General features: G+C 44.3%; 1 protein-coding gene across 3 annotated transcripts in view; it reads right to left on the bottom strand.

Annotated features, from left to right (window-relative positions):
• Positions 1 to 20,461, bottom strand: part of samd11 (sterile alpha motif domain containing 11) — a 52,614-nt gene that overhangs the window by 26,839 nt on the left and 5,314 nt on the right. For all 3 annotated transcript variants that reach the window (XM_030055271.1, XM_030055270.1, XM_030055269.1), the window contains exons 3-4: positions 13,562 to 13,737; positions 3,784 to 3,893 (exon numbers count right to left, since the gene is read on the bottom strand). In XM_030055271.1, coding sequence (XP_029911131.1) covers positions 3,784 to 3,893; positions 13,562 to 13,737 — 286 coding nt within the window. The remainder of the gene's footprint in view (positions 1 to 3,783; positions 3,894 to 13,561; positions 13,738 to 20,461) is intronic.

Genomic DNA, 20,461 nt, shown 5'->3' with positions numbered 1-20,461 from the left:
CAGCTTATTTCAACTCTTCATAGGGGTAGCAGCATGTCTGTATGAATGATGTCTTCAAACCCGAGATGCCATTTTGATATGGCTGTGAATTTACACCCATATTAAAGACTGGGATGGTTCGAGCCAGCATTATGTAACTGATATAAAAAATCCTGGAATCTCTTCTTTAATAAGGAATTTTGTTGCTATGCTAAGTATATTATATACCGCCAGAGTTTAAAGAGTTGAATTATTTTGTGTGTTAGTGTAACACAGTAAGGACCTGACCAGATGACCTCTAGCCAGTTATACTTTTATTTAAAAGCAATTCTCCGTCACACAATCAGTTTGACGGGAAAAAAAGCTCTTGCACAAACACGCTCGGTTGCACATTCACACGCAAGCAAACATCTAAAACCAGGCATTTAAAACCACACACAAAAAGGTGCACGCACACAAACACACAAAAATATGTGCTCGAGCCCTAAACCACGGCTACAACCCCCAACCACACAAATACACCACACACACACACACACACACACATATGCATATACACACACACACACACACATCATCGACAGGCTTTAGCTGCCTCTGGGAATCTGAGTGCAGGGAGCGGTAAGGAGAAAGAGAGAGAGAAAGAGAGAGAGAGAGAGAGAGAGAGAGAGAGAGAGAGAGAGAGAGAGAGAGAGGCAGTCCAAAAACACCTTATCTGCCTGTTTGAGTCTCCGGCCTGACCGCAGAGCCACGGTTTACAGTCTCCACAGGCAGCCAGACTCTCAGCGTCGGCGCCCCTGCTCTCCCCCTCCTTCCCTTCCTCCCTCCCTCCCCCTCTTCCTCTCTTCCTCCCCTTCACAGAGCCTCTGAATAGCCAGCGGCTGGGGAGTGAGAGAGCGAGGGCAGGAGGGAGGGAGGGAGGGGAAGGAGGGAGGCAGCCCTCCTGTCTGTCCCTCAGATTTAATTAACGGCCCACTCCGGCGCAGAGACGACCCGGCAAGCCTGCTTCCCTTTCCTCCTGACCCACACACACACACACACACACACACACACACACATACACACACATACACACACGCACACACATAACCGCCTGCCGCCATAGCCGCCGTCTGCCCTCCCCTGATACCGGCACCACACTCATTCATCTCTGTTTCCTCTGTCTCTCTCTCTTTTTCAAAACACTTCTTCCATCACAGCCTTGCCTCTCTCTCTCGCCATCTCTTTCTGTTGTTGACTGTTTCTTATTCTCTCACTCTTTCTTCTGTTTCTCTTTTCTTTCTCTGTGTCTCTCCTTCTCCTCTCTCTGATTCCCTGCCTCTCCTTTTTCCCCTTGTTTCTCCCCTTCCACCCCTCCCGTCTCCTGTCTTGCTCCATCCGTCTCCCTCTGTGTCTCTTCCTCACCTTCCCCTCTCCTTCTCTAACCACAGTTCAGCGGTAGAAATTAAACACTTTGGGAGGGTAAGCCAAATAGAGGAGCTGACAGGCGGCGCAGAGTAAACACAGCGGCGTCATAGACAGCGGTAGCCTGCTCATACAGCGAGCTATGTCTACTGTCTCATCCATCTTTGGGACAAAATATTCACACTCTGCTGTTCTCAAAGTTCCTATACATTAGGGCCTGCAGCTAGCTGTGTGTTTGCAAGCCTCAAACACATCAGGGAGCTTTCCTAGGTGCATTTACTGCACCGCATAGGAATGAATAATGAGGTAATGGTGCACAGCTTTCTGGAAGACAAAGTTAGACTGTCTATCACGTTTTCCATTTTGTATTCTCCCTGGTATTGACTTGATTTGGGCATTCACAACAAAACACCACACCGGCCATCCACAGTATTAACTCAGAGTTCATCCTATCCCGGTCGTCATCAAACCTTCCTTACCTTCATTTGAACCTGTATCGATATTCTGTGTGCATGTCTGTGTATAACTGTGCTATTATCTGTGAGTAATTATGTGTGTTTGTGATGTGTGTGTGTTTGTGTTGGTGTGTGTGTGTGTGCGTGTGTGTGTGTCTAATTTCACTGGCAGACAGAATTAGAGCCAGTGGCTGATCGGATTGGACTTGTTTACAGACACGGAGCGAGCCGCTTAGGCAGCCTGTTAAATCTCCCTTTAATGCTCAAACTGACAGATTTTAGGGCCTTGGACCCCCTCTGGCGTAGGCCACACTGCACTCATCCGCCTCCAAACCACCAGCCAACCCCCCCCTCCCCATATCCCTTTGTGTCTTCCTCCATTAAGACGACTACTCAGGGCTCTGATTTCTCCATTAAGCTCAGCAGCTGATTAGACTGGTCTTTTGGTGGGAATCCGTCCCAAACTGGGGTCTAAGACACTGGCAGCGCTGGCTGTTTAGCACTCTATATCCCTTCACCTTCCACCCACCCTGCCTGATATTACAGGCACCGTATGGACAATTAATCTGCAGACAGAGGAGGTGAACACAGAGAGAGGGTATGGAGGTGTTGGACGATTATACCTCTTGGTGCGTGCGCCTCTGGCTAATGGGATAAGGAGGGACAGGGTCATAACCCGGACAACAATGGGGCAAAGGTATGGAGTTCACTGATAACAAGGCAAGGTATTCACATTCGCTACGGATTCACTGGGATTCATTTGGAACTGATGATTGAATTTATTCAGTTAATTTGATTCACATGATCAATGAGCTGTGCAGTTGTCCAAAAGTCACTGGAGATATTAGAAAAATCTTTTAACTACAACAGTTAAAATTAATGATTAATTTATTCATACTGAATCTGCTGACTGCAGTTTGGGAAACCATTGTGAAAAGACATTTCAGTAAGTATTTTGATGTTAAATAGATGCTGATACGACAGCATGCACTTGCCTAAAAGCAAAGTTGAGGCGTCGTCTAAAGTCGCTTATAGCTGCCATCTGATTTGTTTTGTGAAAGTGGGACCTAAATATCTTTGTCACATGAGTTCAAACCAGTTTCAAAAACTGCTTAAACATGAATTCTTACTGCGCCATAATGCCACACTCTGGAAACTTTGTGTTCACTTGGGCTGCCAGCGAACTTGGCCACCTCCCGCCGTGCAGCGGCGTCTTATCGTTCGCTCACCGGGATGGAGGACAGAACATGAATCGCTGAATCCAAGCAACAGCGCTATCCAAAGCGACTGTTTTACAACCATATGCCTTTGATGGGTGCTCATATCCTCAAACAAGCTACTTGACAAATAGCTGTGATTAAATACTGTCTGTGCTCTGTCTGTAAGCTGTAAGAAAAGCTTAGCACACACACCATGGTTCCTTTGCTCACATGAAACTGGATTAATGGCAAACAAAGCTATTTATTCAGAAGTAATTTAAAACAAGGGTTTAACAAAAATCCTGGAGTGCGGCGGAGAATGTGGGAAGAACATTAAGTAATTGACTTGAGAGCGACCTTCAGGAATGAGTAATAAGCTTATGGTAAATTCCCCCAATCAAACAAATTAGAGTAAATTAAATGTGTAATGCAGTGTTTACATCTGATACAGGGGATGTAAAGCAGCTATTGCATTAGCTGGGACACAAAAAGAGAAAGAAAGAAAGAAAGAAAGGAAAACAGAAAGACAGAAAGGATGACCGAGCGAACAACAAACCCACCATCCACGCATCTTCTACTATGCCTGTATTATCCATGCATACTGAAAACTATTAATACAACATATACTGCTCTCTCTCTCTTTCTCACTCTCTCCCTCTCTCTCTCTCTCTCTCTCGCTCTCTCTCTCTCTCTCACACACACACACACACACACACACACATACAGAGCATGGGTGGTGGTCCTACCTGTGTGTCCAGTGCCGCTGTTGTGGTCGGAGGCTGACTGGCCCTCTGGCATGCCGTGTTGTCTGGTGTGGTGTAGGTTGGAGATGATTGTAGAGAGGTCACTGTCACGGCTGTAACACACACAGGCATACACACACACACACACACACACACACACACACAACACAGAAGAAGAAGAAGAAGGAGTCAGAGTAAGTCGCAGGCCAAATGTGATCAAACGAAAGCATAACAAATAATGCGATACACCGCGGCAAACTCTATTCAAAAGTAGCATCAAACCAAAACATTACGCAGAGCCTCACAACGGAACGTAGACCGGTAAGTGATGAGTCAGCAGCATTTAAATTCAGCATATGGCGAGTGGTATACTAACCATAGAAATCCTCTATCCAGACAGCACTGTCCTCTCTACAGTGCGAACGTCCACACAGACTATTGGTCGCAGGAAGTGTCTGTCCTGTTGACTGGCCCTTAGCGGTGAGGCATGTAATAGACTGTGACAGACTACTGCATCCAGCACTTTTGGGTCTCATCCCTGCTCATCTTCCACCTTAAGATGTATTAATCGACACATTCGCAAATCATAAGAAGTTTATCAGCTTAAAACCTGATTATGGCTCTTTTTAAACTGTAGTAACTTGGCAACTGAACAAAGTGAAAAGACAAGGGGAAGATTATTACCAAAGATAAAAGTCAGTCATGTAAAAGTTTATCTCGGAAAGGGTCTTATTCTTAAAATAACAGCTGTGGAAATGTGATGTGGAAGAATGAATACATTTAATCAGCGTTACATGGTGGACAAAAAAAAAAAAAAAAAGCTTGCTTTTGAAAAAACAGTTTCAAGATCTTCCATTGCAATGTCTTCATTTCAACAGGAGGTATTCAGGAACAACGGTCCGACAAGAGTCTTTCAGACACCCTGCCCTGCCCTTCAGAACCCAAAGGAAGAAGGAGGAGTAGCAGGAGGAGGAGGGTTTATAGATTAGGCCCAGCTGCCCTGCCCTGTCCTGCCCAGTGCTCCACCGGCCGCCTCTGTAACCTCCCCACACCAGTGGACACGCACAACTGTGTCATGGAGGTATTTCATTCGCAATCTGATTACCATGCTGATCGCATTAAATGGCATAATGATGGAAAATAGGCGCTTAGTGTTTGAGGGAGTATAGCAGGCGTGCAGTGCAAGTGCAGTCACAGTGTAATGGTAAACAGCTTGCATGGTAAGAAAGAGAGAGACACATCATTCATTTTGGTTGAACACAATTCAGTTTTTACCAAGATGTCCTTAAAAATTTACTGTGCAATGACTGTGGTATCAGTGTTACCTCAAGTAACTTTCCAGAGACCGGAAGGATAACAGGATAATGCATTCACACTGGAAAAATACTGCATGTTATTTTACCTTGTCCTTAGAGTATGCCTAAATACACAAATTTATGACACATGTGATCATATTTGGCCAATTTTATGCCAATCACTCCCCTCTCTTGTCAGGTTAAACAAACCAAGCCACCTTCTAAACTTAACTGGCGTGTTTATTGAAAGCAGAATCATCTATGAAGGGGGTCTGGTATGACAAGGCAAGCAGAGTTCCTGAGACAGAAGCAGTGAATCGTTCTTAGCTGCCACCACTATGACGAGGCCACACTGTTTGCGGCTGCTGGATTTGGGTTTTTACAGCCCCATGATTACAGGCTCCCGCTGTAATGTCAGGCTGTCGGCCGCCAAGCTGTTTTCCACACGCTAACAGAACAGATGAAGGGGAGTGTAGAGGGCCTAATGCTGGCCATGCTGGCTTCACCAGTCACCTTTCAGTCACAGGGACCCAATGACTCAGAGGAGAGACTCAGACAAAACAGTCACCATGGGCTGCTAAGCTAGGAGACGCTTGATTGGATTGTGACTGCAAACTTTTTGGACTAATGATAGACTACTTTTAGACTGCAACTTGCTAAAATTAGTAGCTATCTGCTTCTGAAAGCCCAGTGGTTTCCTTCAATAAGAAAGTAAGAAGATGCCAATCGAGCTTTCTTTAATTGTGCTTAAAGTCATATAATAATGTATTTGCTTCAGCCTATGTGACTCCTTAAAAAATACACACACACACACACACACACACACACACACTCACTGAGCAGTTACACGATTAACCATGAGAAATGGCAGCCAAATCCATCTAGTGGCTCAATGCCTTGTAAGTTCACCCACTGCCTATCACTCAAAGTGATCGTGATAATGCCATCCTGAACTTCTCAGAGAGGTTATAGGGTTATTATCCCTTAACCTCGCTGTGGCTGCTCTAAGCCACCAACGGCAAGGACATTGTTAGTGGGATAATTAGCGCACTTTTCCTGGGCTGTCCCGCCTTGGCTCGGGCTAATGAGGGCCTGACTTTATCCCCACCTATCTCTCCCCTCCCTCCCCACCCTCTTCCTCCCTGTCCGGGTGGAGGCAAGGTCATACTCTAGCCCTGGAAGACAGGGACGGGGTGGGGGTGGTGTTTAAAACCCAGTCGCCTGAGTCAGCTCTCCCTAAGGAGCTCCTAGGGCCAGGGTTAGCTGGGCAGAGGGGGCCTGGGGGAGGGGTGGAGGTGGGGGGCATGGGGGTTATATTGTGGCCGTTGGGCCCGATGATAGCTAAGAAGGACATGAGCCGCCTTCTTATCACCTGGGTGCACGCCGGAGACAATCATCTCATCCTCAGCTCATCCTTATACTGGTCAATACCGTCCCTTCATCCTCGGCCACAGGACAGACACCCTGACCCAGACACTGGGATAACTAATATGGCGCTAATACTCAAAGTCTGCCATGGATACTACCAGTATCCAACTGTATACCGATGATATCATGATGTCCTCATATGTAATCAAATTTCTACTGCTGTTTTTTTTTCCCAATCTGCTTAGTCTACTATGCATTTGAAATATAGGTATCATATCAGGATACAGGAAGCAGGTCTCAGTATATCTTTTCTAGCAAATATAATCAGAAAGTATTGTTACAATATTTACAATGGTAAATACTGAATTTACACAGCAGTTGTATTTTTAAGGGCGTAACGATTCATTCATTGAATTGATGTATTGATTACAAATTCTAACAATTCAACTGCATCGATCCACTTAAAGAAGTAATTAGAATGAATTGCTACGACTTCAGCCTGAATCTCCATGAAACGCTTTGAACTGAATCGTTCCTGATTCTTTAAAAAAAAAAAAAAAAAAGACCAAATGGTGTGGTGATCTAACAGAATACTATGCATCGCAACTTTAATGTCTTTTTTTTTTTAAGAAGAAATAAGGTTTAGATTATTCTATTGTTTAATTTCTGTCACACTTCTGTCAAATTTCAGAAGAAACAGTCTTACATTATTGAACATTTTATATTAATAAATATAACAATCTGGCTAAAAGTACTGAATCAAATAGCTGAAATTTGGTTTACAAACTCAAATTCATTCCAAAACACAAAAACTGCTCTTGAATTGAATCACCAACAAGTGAATCATGACTCAAACTGAATCTCTGTCAAGCAACAGAGTCACACCTCTACTATTTTTGAACCAATAAAAGGAGGTGGGAAAACTGAACTGATGAATCTAACTTGCTAAATCAGTTGCTGGGGCTCTCCTTTTCTTTAAGGAAAGGCTGTGACTCCCTCTACCACTACAGCGGGAGTCACAATTCAAAATGGTCCAAACAACATGAAAAGCCTCTTCCTGGCAAGGGAACCGACTCAGTGAAAATGCCCCGCAGTGCCCCGCCGCAGCATTGGCAAGAGGAGCTAAGGTGGCGGGGCTGGAGGTCACGGTGTGAGCTGGCAGAAGCTGGCAGACTGGGCACCCTGACGCCATGTCTCACACCACCGCTGGGAAAGTGCTGACAGACAGACAGCAGGGATGCGGAGGTGGTGGAGCGAGGGAGAGAGAGAGAGAGAGGGAAAGAGAGGAAGAGAGAGACAGGTCACAGGCAGTGTGCAACATCTGGTGCTTGCAGGTTTACTGTGTACCCTCTCCTCTCAAAACAACAGACAGACCACACAGTCTACTCCAACGTGCACAGGTGGCCCACAGCACTGACTCCAGCAATATTCAAATACTGCCAGGCAATATGCAATATTCAACAACTACAGCGCAATAAGGTATGGACTTGGGCGAGAACGAGAAACCGAGAAACACAGGGAATAAGCAATGTATAGTTTCTCTGCCGCCTTGGACAGAAGAGACAATAAAATGCAAGACTTATCTAAGAAATACTGTACAAGAGGAAACGTAAAGCTTAACGCAGGAATATGGATCTGTATACATTTTATGTTTTGTGTGATTACCGTGGACAGAAGAGACACAGTTCACATGCTGCTCACTGTTGGATCGAAAGGCAGCCCACTACTGGGAACCCAGCAAGCAGGGGGGAGTAATGAATAAATACAGAAATAGATACATAAATAAGTAAGACTAGCCCGGCTTCTCTTGGGCCTCTCCTTGTTGTTCCTCCTCTCTACAAGCTGATGTGAGGTCGATAAGGCAGCTGAGGGAGAGGAGAAAGGTACAATGGAAATAAAATATACAGTAAGTCAGCCATGTTGCGTTTAGGTCCTCCTGCACAAAGCCATGCAGATGCTGCTGGATTTAGAGCTAATTTTTCCTTCTGTGTTACACTGTATGAACTGCATCTGTAATTCAATTTACAGTGGGCATAATTATCTTATCTGAAAAAAAAAATTACAAAAAAAGACTTCATCTGTTATCATATTTATGTGGACAGGATCTCCTCTGAGGTGCCATAGGAGCGGCCAAAGCTCTAAATCATCCTCAGCTGATCTCAGCTTTTGACAGAAGGATATTGTGAATAGTAAACTCTGTGTTCCTTACATGTGGAAGCTATAAACTTCTTGCATCAACCCAATGCCAAATCTACCTCTAAATTGCTGGAACACTGTTGACCATGTTTTGTTGATCTCGTGTTTTGACAGGGCGTTATTGTAAATAGACAAACACTGTGCTCCTTGCATGTGGAAACAATGAACTTCTCACTTCTAGCCAACGCCCAATCAACTACTAAATTGCTGAGACTCTGTTACCATGGAAAACAGTGTAAACAAGGCCAAAAATTCTTGAAGCGGAAAACTCTTCTAGAAAGCTATAAAACCTCCAAGCTCACTAATTAGTGCTTTAGGGGAGAGCCATTTCCAGTAATTTCACACTGTCCGTGACCCCTTACTGGCATAAGGCAATGACACAGTAGTTCAATAAAGCCAGAGGACAAAATGTCAAATACAATAGACATACAGTAGCTAAGTCATCATCAGTGTTTCTCTCTCTTCCATGCTCTCTGTGGTTATTGCTCAGGCTGAATACAACACTCCAATATAAGCCATTTCTGCAAGTTACATAAAGAGAAAACATTGGTATTCACAACAAAAGGACTGTGAAGGAAATCTTAGAAAACACAGACATAAGAAATTGCGTAGCGACATCAGACATAAAGTCTGTTTTTTCCCTCTTCTCAGCATCTACTGTATGGAACATAAAAATCCTCTGTAATTATTTCTTGTTTTACAGAAGGCCACCTTCTCAGCATGAACCTCAACAAAGATTCCTACAGCATTGCAGTTTTCTCTCAGGAGGGACCAACGCTCACATTGCCTCCATGCTACATTTTTCTACCATAAAACAATCAAGCAGACAACAGTTTGAGTCTACAACCAGGAATGCCTAACATACAACCACATAAACTTTAAATATAAAAAAAAAATAACACCAGTTCAAAACTACTGAGCAAGAGTATGTAGTACATACCAGAGCCTTGGGATGTAAGGAGGTTCTCTGTGAGCTGCCCACCGTTGGATTCAGTGTGCTGCTCATACAATTAGCTCTAGTCTCTACTGAGAGGATGGGCACAGATCAGGATGGCCTTTAGATACACAGACGCACTTTGAGATTCTGACAGTTAGAGTGTGTTGCATAAAATCTGAACAGCCTGCTTAGGTTCATGTTCTTTCAGCCCTTGTGACAGCCTTTCTCCTCCCATTTAATCTACTCAGTCTGCCATACGACATAAATACAGCATTCTTCTTGTTTTATAGATGAAGGATTTGCATATGTAAATGATTAACTAACAAATGGCCTCATGCATGATTGAGAAACAGAGAAAATGCCTCCGTTTGTTTTGGCGGAGGTTAATAATGGGTATGGCAGATTTTTTTTTTTTTTTTTCCTGGAGGGTGCACGCTGAAAGGCCAACGTCAGCAGGTGTAAGTTATAAAATCCATGGTGGTTGCCTGGTAATTACCCAGACTCTCAGTCAGCACTTTTCAATCAAAGCCTTGTTATCTACAGCCAACTGAAACAAACACTCAGGTAGGCTTTGTTTTGCCCTTGAGTAAAACACTAAAAACCTAAGTTACCTCCATCAAATATTTAGTCCCTGAGCTGAAATCCATAAATTTAACTTTAACGAATACAAGTCAGATAAACACCCGTGCCGTCGGTATCTACGTGTTGCTGTACTATCGCTATTGTGAGTCATGCTATTACAGACTTGTTCCTCAGAACATGACAAGACTTTGGAGCTCACATGCCAAGCAGTCTCCCTATACTTCCTGTTGTGATGTTGTGATAATAACCATTTGGTCGGCTCTGTGGCTTGGCTGTACTTGAGCCCCTAGATGCTCCGTGCTTATTCAGCAGGAGAGACGCACGTTCACGGAGCGCCAACAAAACAAACCGCCTATAAATCCGGCGGCCATTAACATTAATCCGGTTAGAAGATACGGATGGACTTATAATGAACTTGACAAGTCCTCCGCAAGGATGATAAGCTATGAAGATGTCGCTCATTGACGCTGACACAGGCAAATCCTGTATTTACTGCACAGCAGTTGGCCACCTCAAGTAACCCAGCAATCTATTCTTCAGTGTTAGCGAATGTGACATGATATAGTCAGCGATGAACTGAAATGAACTGCTTCACCGCTGCAGAAAAAACACAGAATCCAGAGCACCTCTACAGTGTGCTACACTGAGGCCAAGGCAGGTTAATGGTAATTTGCAGCATGAAGCATTTTTACAGCTCTGAATTAATAATGGACACATACCAGGTCTCCATATGCAGATTAAAGTGCAGTTACAGCGAGCAACAGCAGCGCGCAAGTCGCAGTGGCCAAGAGGGTGTGACACAGCACTGCCACGAGCCCTGATGATGTGTGGATGAGACACCACAGATACACTCACACATCTATACAGCGGCCCTGTATTTTTCACATCCATTGGCCAAATCCAATTTGTTAAGACCCCTCTACGACTCACTTACGAAGCTGCGGTCAATGGAAATCACATTTCTGTGATTGGACATCCCATTATCCCGTTCGTCCAGACCCACACTGGGGGATAAAGCAGCTCCGAGACGGATGCCTGGGACAGACCGGAGCTGCGGCTCCAGCGAGTCCGTCGCCTTTCAAAGGGTAAAAGCCTGACATATTAGTCATAAGTGTTCTTTAAATTCATTATCATCTTAACACGCCAGCGGCACAAGTGTCAGGGGGAGGGAAAGCCCTCTTAAACGAGGTTAGTGGATCCATTTAAAGCCTCACAGTTGCTGTGCTGTCCGCCGTGTCACACGCAAGTCTCGAGACATGAAAAACATCCCCTCTTGTAATGAGGTTGCACAAGCTGCTTATAATGCAGCTGGGGGACTTTCTGAGGTTAATCAATGAACAGCCTCTGCATTATGTTTTTCCATAGCCTGTTTGATTTGTAATTTATATGAATCTGTTTATCTACATATATGACTTAACACAACACCGAATCACATGCACTTCAGTTTGGAAAGATGTTCATTTTTATGCTATTTCACATGGATCAGAGCATTAATCTCATAAGGGAAGAATTTGGAAAAACATAATCCCAATTCTTATGAGTTTGTCTTGTTAGCAAACAAGAGGAGAGACTGCCATCAGAGAGAGGCAGCCCCTGTCCTCATCGGAGCTCATCTGATTATTCTTAATGAGGTGACCTCCCCATAACCCCACCCATGTATGTGCATACTATGTTCATGTTTGTTTTGCATGTGCATGTGTCTGTGTATAAGTGTGCAAGCTTGCGTGTATTTCTATGCGGATGTGAAAGTGCCAGTGAATGTTTATCCAAATACCCTTTTTACTAAATGCAGCCCATATTTTGAAGACAAACCCAGTGTAATGGAACAGCTTTAATACTATCCACTATTAATGAGCGTGCAACTCCTAAGCGCTCTCCTCTGCCCATCGTTGTGGAATATTTCAGTTTTGGCAATTAGCTTAACAGCCAGTTCCTGATTCACAGCAAAATGCAACATGTTTAGATTCATGAATAACCACTGGACATTTTTGCGTCCATTTTAAGCTCTCTTCCTTTCCATTGTGGTACATATCATTTCAGTTTAGGGTAAACAAAGTATGATTTGACGCCAAGCGGATTTCAGAAAGCACAACAACAATATAAAAACAACGCATTCCTATCCATTTTTCTGTTTCTCATCTGATAAAAACAACTTAACTCAGCTAACTGTTTAATGCACTAATGCTAGACATGAGCTATTTATCTCTGCTGTGAGTTTTTGAGGCAGCAAACAGTCATTACATATTAGTCACATTAGTTTGTATGTCAAAGTTTGTGTTTTACACTCATGTTATATCCTGAGCTCTAGAATCGTTTGAAATTGAATTTGAGTGCTATTAATTTGCTCAGTAATTTAATAACCATCTCAAAATAATATACATTTATTTAGCAATCTACAATGACATGTGTATAATGACTTATATATGTGTATATTTTATACCAAATGCTCCATGATCAGACTGCACCTTCGCACAGCACAGGATTGGATGAGGCAGACAATATGTGGAAATAGCGGCTCAAATGACTCAGTCTTTCAATATCAAGTAAAGACAGATGCACCGAGACTTGGCAGGAGCAATGGAAACCAACAAACCAATCAACACTTTCAGAGCTCAACACACATCTTTCCATCAGACAACCTGAAGCAAAAGCCATGAGATTTTTTGGAAACATAAGTTCTTGTTTGGATAGAGATTAGTATGTGAGATGTGAATATGTGATCGCTTCTCTCCAGGTTTAATGTATTTGAATATGGTCCCTGATGAAATAAACTTTCAAAAACAAAAAAAAAAAACATTGTATTGATTTTTATTTTGGCCATTTTGTTCTACTTTTGGTCAGACAAGCTTTCAAAATATGGCGGAAACTGCTTTTAGTGATCAAAAAGCTTGGGACAGAATCGGTCCTATGCAAATAGGGTTTAAATAATTCACTTACTGTAATCAACAGTTGGTTTGGATCTTTTCGTACATAAAAATATATGGAAAAAGTATTAAAACTAAAGTATTTTTCTGTTTTTTGGCACAAAATACATTTTTTTCTATAAATCAGTCACAATAATCATCTTATAATGGTCAATTCAGCCTGGACGGATAGGATCACCAGAAGTTGTTCCACTGTACTATACAAACAGCTGACATGTTGTTTTTGTTAAAGTTGTTTCCCTCCCCACTTTCAAAATGATCGCATCTTACGAGGAGGTTTTCACTCCATATATGTTTGATACATTTTTAGAAACTGAAATCCGGTGACACATATGACAACACACCACAAGCAAAAATGGCAACTAAATATCTCAATAACAACACAGTCTGGGATATCAAGTCATAGAAAAGGAAAGAATGACTTAGCACCCACATGTCAAAAATGCTTGCACAGTAGAATGAAGGCATGGAGGCCTCACCTCTTTCTCATGATACTGTAATGCAGCTCGTCCTCCTGCTTGATGTGGGCATGGTCCCCACTGGCGCGCTCGCTGCCTTCACTGTCGTCACTGCTGAAAATGGAGGCCAGCTCCTTCTTGGGCACCCGGTTGGGTGGCAGGGGGATGGTGCGCTTCTCTGCCAAGCGGCCGCGGTTCTGCACATCAGGTTACAAGAAGAGGGGAAGACACTTTAGGAACAGGGTTCACCACCCATAGACACTAAGACACTAAAACATTAGGAGTTCATTCACAAGGAGACAGTTATTATCACTTAGGCCCCAACAAGGTGAATGAATACGCCAACAACCAGCTCTGAACAGTATTCTGGTTATTTCACAACTGCAGACCAAAGACATGAATCATTTAGAATGAAATATTGCTTTTAAAAAAAATCAAGTTTAAGATTAAGTAATGCCAAAAACATATGCTAGCATAGTTTCAATTGGCTACACAAGGGCTAAACAATTAGGCATACAGGCGATCTCTGGTCCCTGAGTCATTTCAAATAGACTCTTTGGTTGATTTTGAGTAACTAATTACAAAACAATAATTCATTTATCCTGAAATAATTCATTTATCCTTTAAGAGCCAGAATAAGTTGTTGGTATTCGTCCCCGGCTCGCAGCAAATGGGAAGAAGGATCGTACTGCTGTGTTCCTGTGTGATCGTTTCTCCATCCCATGTTCTCCTGCTCTCCCTGCTAGCTAGCTTATTGCAAACCAAAACAAACTGGCCAGCAAAAATTTGGCCTCTACTTGAAAAAAAAAAAAGGAAAAATCTAAGATGAAAACAGGCAATTTGACAGTGAGCTAGCACAGAGAAGTATTTGTTTGTGTCTGCTGGTACAAAGTGTGCTTGTTTGCTGTGCGGTGAGAGCATCTCTGTGACAAAGGAGTATAATTTAAGGAAACATTTCAGGACAATGCACACAAACTTTGACACTGCTGAAAACTGACTGAAAACTCAGAGCCAAACCTCATGTAACTATTGCTACCATTTTATTGTACGTACATTTATAATGTGTTTTACTAGCACAGTAAATATTATTGGTGGAATGTGCTTTTGTTGAGCTGAATGTATTTTATGCACTCAGCGCATTTTTATATTCACGATTACAGGCCTAACAGCCCATCAAGAAGGCAGCATCACTAGTTTAAACGCATTAATTGTTTGCTAAACTGTTAAACAAAAGTACCGTAAAGAGAATTAACGCTGTTTATAGTTGCTTTTTATGTGTGTGCTAAAGAGCTTGGATCGCATATTGGAGATCCGCCCGTCTGTCAATTTCAGTTTCATAATCCAGCCCCTATCAAAAGGTAATTGAACAGCCCTGGGCTACAGTGCAGCACAACTGCATAGCAACGTAAACAAATCCAGTAAGAATCAGCCTGTCACCAGCAATCAGAAGTTTTGTGCTCTTAGAATAAAAAATGGAAAAAATCTTCCATATTTCAAAGATAGGTTAGGTGAGCTAGTCTGTAATAATGAAGGAGTAACATAGTTTTGGCAAAAGGTGTTTGTACCAACAACAAATCTAGAAGTCACCTTTACCGAGGTTTACTACACCAAAGCCACATTAACGAGCTGGGTGTTTTTGGCTGCAAAGCTCCAAGAAGCAAGCGGGGGAATGGAGGGATAAGGCGGAAGGAGAGCGGCCCTAGGGCGTTAGGAAGTGAAGCTGGGCGACCTTTAATGTGACCTGAAGAGGTCACTGCAGATTAACATGGCCCTATCAGAGAGAGATGGAGGGAGGGGGAGAAAAGACAGAGAGAGAGAGAGAGAGAGAGAGAGAGAGAGAGAGAGAGAGAGAAGGAAGGAAAAAAGAGAGAAAGAGAGAGAGAGAGAGAAGGGAAACTGCAGGAGATGAATGGGAGGGGAGCGAGGGAGCGATGGGCCGAGGGAAGAGTTAATGGGCAGAGAGGGAGAACGGATGTGGAAGGAAGAAAATTTGTGCAGGAGAGGGTAGAGAAAATACAGAAATGAAAGAGAATGTGGTGAGTCAAAACATGAGAGAGAAAGCACCACAGAGGGAAGGTCTGTCCAATGTGGGAGAGTGGACTTGGCTTTGAAATTATTCTCCTTTTCTTTCTCTCTCTCTCTCTCTCTCTCTCTCTCTCTCTCCCTCGCTCTCTCGGCGTCTACATCTCTGCTGTTACTCCCGGACGCCTCCAAGCCCTCCAGCTATCCCTTCCACCACACGCAACCTCACTCTCCGCCCCTCCGCCCCTCCACCCCAACCCCCTCCCTTCCCTCGCTCCTTCCATCCCAGGAGGGCCGGCAGCATGAGTGGCAGGCGGGGGCAGGAGGAGGGATTTGGGGGCTCCTAGCCAAGAGGCAAACAGGTGCAGCCCCTCTGGAGTCTCTCAAGTGGCAGACATTAAAAAGAGTTGGGGGGAAAGACAGAGAAAGATGAAAACATCCCCCAGGATGAGCAGACCACAGAGTTCTGCACATTTCTCTCCTTTTTCTCTTTTTCTGCTCTGCCAGAAAGAGTTTTTTTTTTCCCTTCCTTTCTTCTTTCCACGGGCGGATGTGTGGAGAGCTATGTCAGAGCTTTGTACAAGTTCTGCTCCAGCGTTTGAGGACACTGGATCACTTTCTGATACTTCTGCCGCTTCCTCGCACAAGGCCACACTGTTTGGAAGTGCTGCTGGAGCTCCAGTGGGGCAGCAGCGAGGCAAAAGCAGGGAGCAATGCAACAATTCGGGAGACGTACAGCAACACTTGCATGTGTGTGCAACCACAGTCACATCTGTCAGAGCAGTCACACACCTGTTAAACACACATTCTCCACCTCTCGGTCTCTTGTCTTGCTCTCTCACTCACATCAGTGAAGACACACAAGTGCACATGCGCACTCCCCTGCTCGCCCACACACACTCTCACACACACACACACACACACACACACACACACACACACACCTGTTCATGTTCCTAAGAATTCCCCTCCAAAGCGGGGGATTTTACTTGGAGCATGCCAGCAGTATAGTGTATACAAGAATAGTTTGTCTAAGAGCAGTCGTGACTGTGGCTGTCTGTGTGTGTGTGTGAGCGTGTGTGTGTGTGTGTAGACAACCACCCACATGGCCGTGACATACCCAGGCTGACAGCGTCCCCCCCACCGCCACCACCACCACCACCACCACCGCCTCCCCCTTCCCCGTCCTCCCCCCCTTCCTCTTTCTCCTCTCCTCCCGGAAAGCCCCGATCCTTTCTTTAGTGGCACTGACGCAGAACTGGGGGTGAGCTCCCACTGCTTCCGGCAACACTTCCGCAGCACGGGGGAGGGCTCTCCGAAACAAAACATGAAACAAACACACCCCTGGCAGCCCACGTAGGAGTGCTCAAAGGAAGGGCGCCTGAACACACGCGCTCGGGCTCATACGCGCACACACAAACACGCAGATGCAGACACACAGAGTCGAGGCAGCCGTGCTGTGTGTGGTCAACCTCCTTTCAGCCATGGAAAAAAGTCTCTCATAAAAGTCCCACTAAAAGCACCTCTATGAATATCGCCTCCCACGCTTTCTGTCTGACAGTCAGGCAGCCAAGAAATATATCTGGGCTTCGCATTTACACGCAAACAAACGGGACGGACACACACACACACACACACAAATCCCGTACAGGAACACTGACCAACTTGGTGCAACACAATCCAGACAGGATCTAGTAAAACCGCTTCATCAACATATGACATAAACATTCTGAAGCACTGAACACACAAATTCTCAGTTCATTCATAAATTCATGAACACTGCTATTATACAGAAATCCTCCATATGATAGACAAACTCTGAGAATATGGTCATGGTGTTTTCTACATTTGGGTAGAAGTCGATTTCAGACAGAGTTAACACCAAGCTGCAAATAAAACCGATGCATGATATAACGTGTGAAACATCTGACTTTAGGGGCCAAAAAGGTCTGATGAATACATTTTAGTTGCGCCTTAGTGTTAGACATTTAATTATTCACCTAAAAACATTATCGTGACAAGTATCTATCAATTAATAAATTCATACAAAGAGTTCAGTTTAGAGGCAAGAAAATAATCTTAATTTTGTTTTACCTATTAAATGGGAAACAATAAAGGCTAATATCATTGCTGCGCGTTAGCCATCAATGGCTTTTAAATTGATGCAGAAATTATATAGCAATCTAATATTTTTTTCTAAATTTATTTCAGACTTTTAAATGAGCTCTTGGTGGAAAAGAAGACTAATGTGTTTGGGTTTTTTTTTTTTTTCTCCTTGCGTTATTTCCTGAAAGGTGCAGTGCCCTGCCGCTGGCTCCAACCGGCATTAGTGAGCATACACACACACACACACACACACAGACACACACACACACACACACCGCGGTAGCCGCCCGTGACATTCCTGCAGCTGCGGCGCTCTCTCTCTTGCACGCGCCCCCCCAGCAATCTCCCTAGGGGACGAATGCCTAATGAGTCACGCGCCTGTCTGCCGTTACCTCTCAGCATGTGTGTGTGTGTGTGGAGGCGGGATGGCGGGCCGACTTGGCGCGAGCACTAGGGGAAAGGGGGGGAGGGGGAGCGAGGAGACGACAGAGAGGGAGCGAGAGAAAAAAGCTAGCAGGGGAGGGGGGGGTCGGTCGTTACCACGCTCACATAAGAGCTCTGAAACAAGGCCAAAACAAACAATTTGTGTGCTGTGTGTTTGCATGAGCCTGAGATCCAGCACACATCACAAAATACAAATTACACTTCTTACTTTGTTTAGTCTTACCTCCCTTATCTCTGACTCACCCACACGGAAAGCTGTCCTTAACATTTTCAAAGATAGCCCAAACTTCTTGAAGGGTGACTTGGGGGAAAATTAGTCAAATTTCGCACCTGAAACATCTACGACGACGGCACAGATCAACAGCGGCTATGAAGAAACCGACAAAATGTGCCTTAATACGTGCTCAGCTCTTCCGGTCTGGTGCAGACACTTTTAATTATAGTGGTAAAGCAAACAACAGTGTGATTGTGCGTGCATGTGCATGCATGTGCATGTGTGTATGTGTGTGTTTTGATGGGGGTGGTGGTGGTGGTGGTGGGGTAAATAGGCCCACAGACTCTAGGCAACACTTGGTTGTTCAAGGCCGCGTGAGAGAAAGAGAAAAAAAAAAGTGAGAAAGCACTGTGGGGAGGACAGGCATGCGACCAAGGCCCCCCTCCACCCCCCACCCAGACACACACACACACACACACACACACACACACACACACACAGACGCTCTTCTGCCCCCTCGGCCCCCACGCGCTGAGCTGAGCGGGCGGTTGCAGCCCAGTGGAGCGGCACAGGGCGAGGGGGGGAAAGGGAGGGGAGGGGTGCATAGAGGGCGAGAGGCGGCGAGGGGGGTGGGGGGGTTGCTGGGGCGGCGCTGGGAGGTCAGTGGCGGTGCAGTCAAGCGTGCCAGCGTGCCCCTCTCTCTCGCTCTCTGCTTTCCCTCCTCCCTCTATCTCTCTCACCCTCTCTGTGTGTGTATATGTGTGTGTGTGTGTGTGTGTGTGTGTGTGTGTGTTTGGATAAACCCACCAAGGCAGCCTCAGGAGAGCTTTACGGACAGGTAAGGACTGAGCCGCTCTCTCTCCCCAGACAAAAACAAAGGTGGGGGGAGGGGGTTGGTTGCAACTTGAATGCAAGGTTGCAGTTGGTAAATTAAACAAACATTGACTGTTGTTTCGGCCCCCATAACAGTAAAAAAAATTTCAGCTTTGCAACTATTAGAATCTCATTTAAAGTTCAATACGCCCGAGTAGGCCAGTTAACGCATCGGGACAACTAAACACTGTGCCTCACTATTAAAAATGCCCTTTCTGCAAGTTTGAACAACTATATCGGAGGCGTTTCGATTAGTCAGCTTCTACTGTACACACACTGCTGAGCTGCAAACCACCTGCTTCATTTATCCAAAAAGACCCACAGTATTTTGATTAGCAAACAGCAGGGATGTAAACACAGTTTACCAACCTTTACACTGGCTAAATACAGTTTGTCAACATATTTAGGTTGCATGTTACACTGTATTACAGGATCTATGATATACGTTATCGTAATATCACACTGTAAGTTAGATGTGTTTTTTTAGGTACCGAAAATATTCAAGGTTGTTTATCCACCTTTTTGTATTTTCCACTGCATAAATGATGAGCAACAATAATGACAATGGAAAATGTGACAGTAGGCAGGTTTTACATTTCATGATTTATGTTTTGTGTTGGCAATTTTAGTCTTTTTGAATAAATAAACCAAAGTAGTGATGACTGAGATCCAATAATGCGCATGTGACTTTCCTCTGAGAAATTTCTTTATCCAGTCATTTACATTACATTTCTATGTACAGTACTTCCTACAATACCATTGAAATTCATCGTGTGTGTGTGTGTGTGTGTGTGTTTTATTGCTGGGTGTGCAAAGGCAGAATTAAGACAGTACTGTCTACAAAAAGTCCTGCTGTGACTGAGTGAGCCTCCAGCTATCTGAGGAAATCAGATGGTCAAATACCCGCACACCCACCCACTCACCCACCCACCCAAATACACACACACCCACCCACCCATACACACACACACACACACACACATTGCAAGTTGGGGGTTTATAGAAATGTCACTGATGTCTTGTCATGATCAGCTGCATTTGGCTGATAGACAGAAACTCTTATTTAAGCTGTTTCCCAACAATGTCACACCTAAAAATAAATGCACAACCCATACTTAAACTCTCCATGAGCACACAAACACACACAAACACACACGCCAACTGCCCTTTTGCTTAAAGTGCAGACTAGAGCTGGCTAAAAGCTAATTTGGAAAATTAAACAATTTATTTTAACTGAATTATTCATAAATAGAGACACAACA

This window comes from Myripristis murdjan, chromosome 7 (genome assembly GCF_902150065.1).
Source record: "Myripristis murdjan chromosome 7, fMyrMur1.1, whole genome shotgun sequence".
Lineage (NCBI taxonomy): Eukaryota > Metazoa > Chordata > Actinopteri > Holocentriformes > Holocentridae > Myripristis > Myripristis murdjan.
This window is presented reverse-complemented; position numbering and strand designations above follow the sequence as displayed.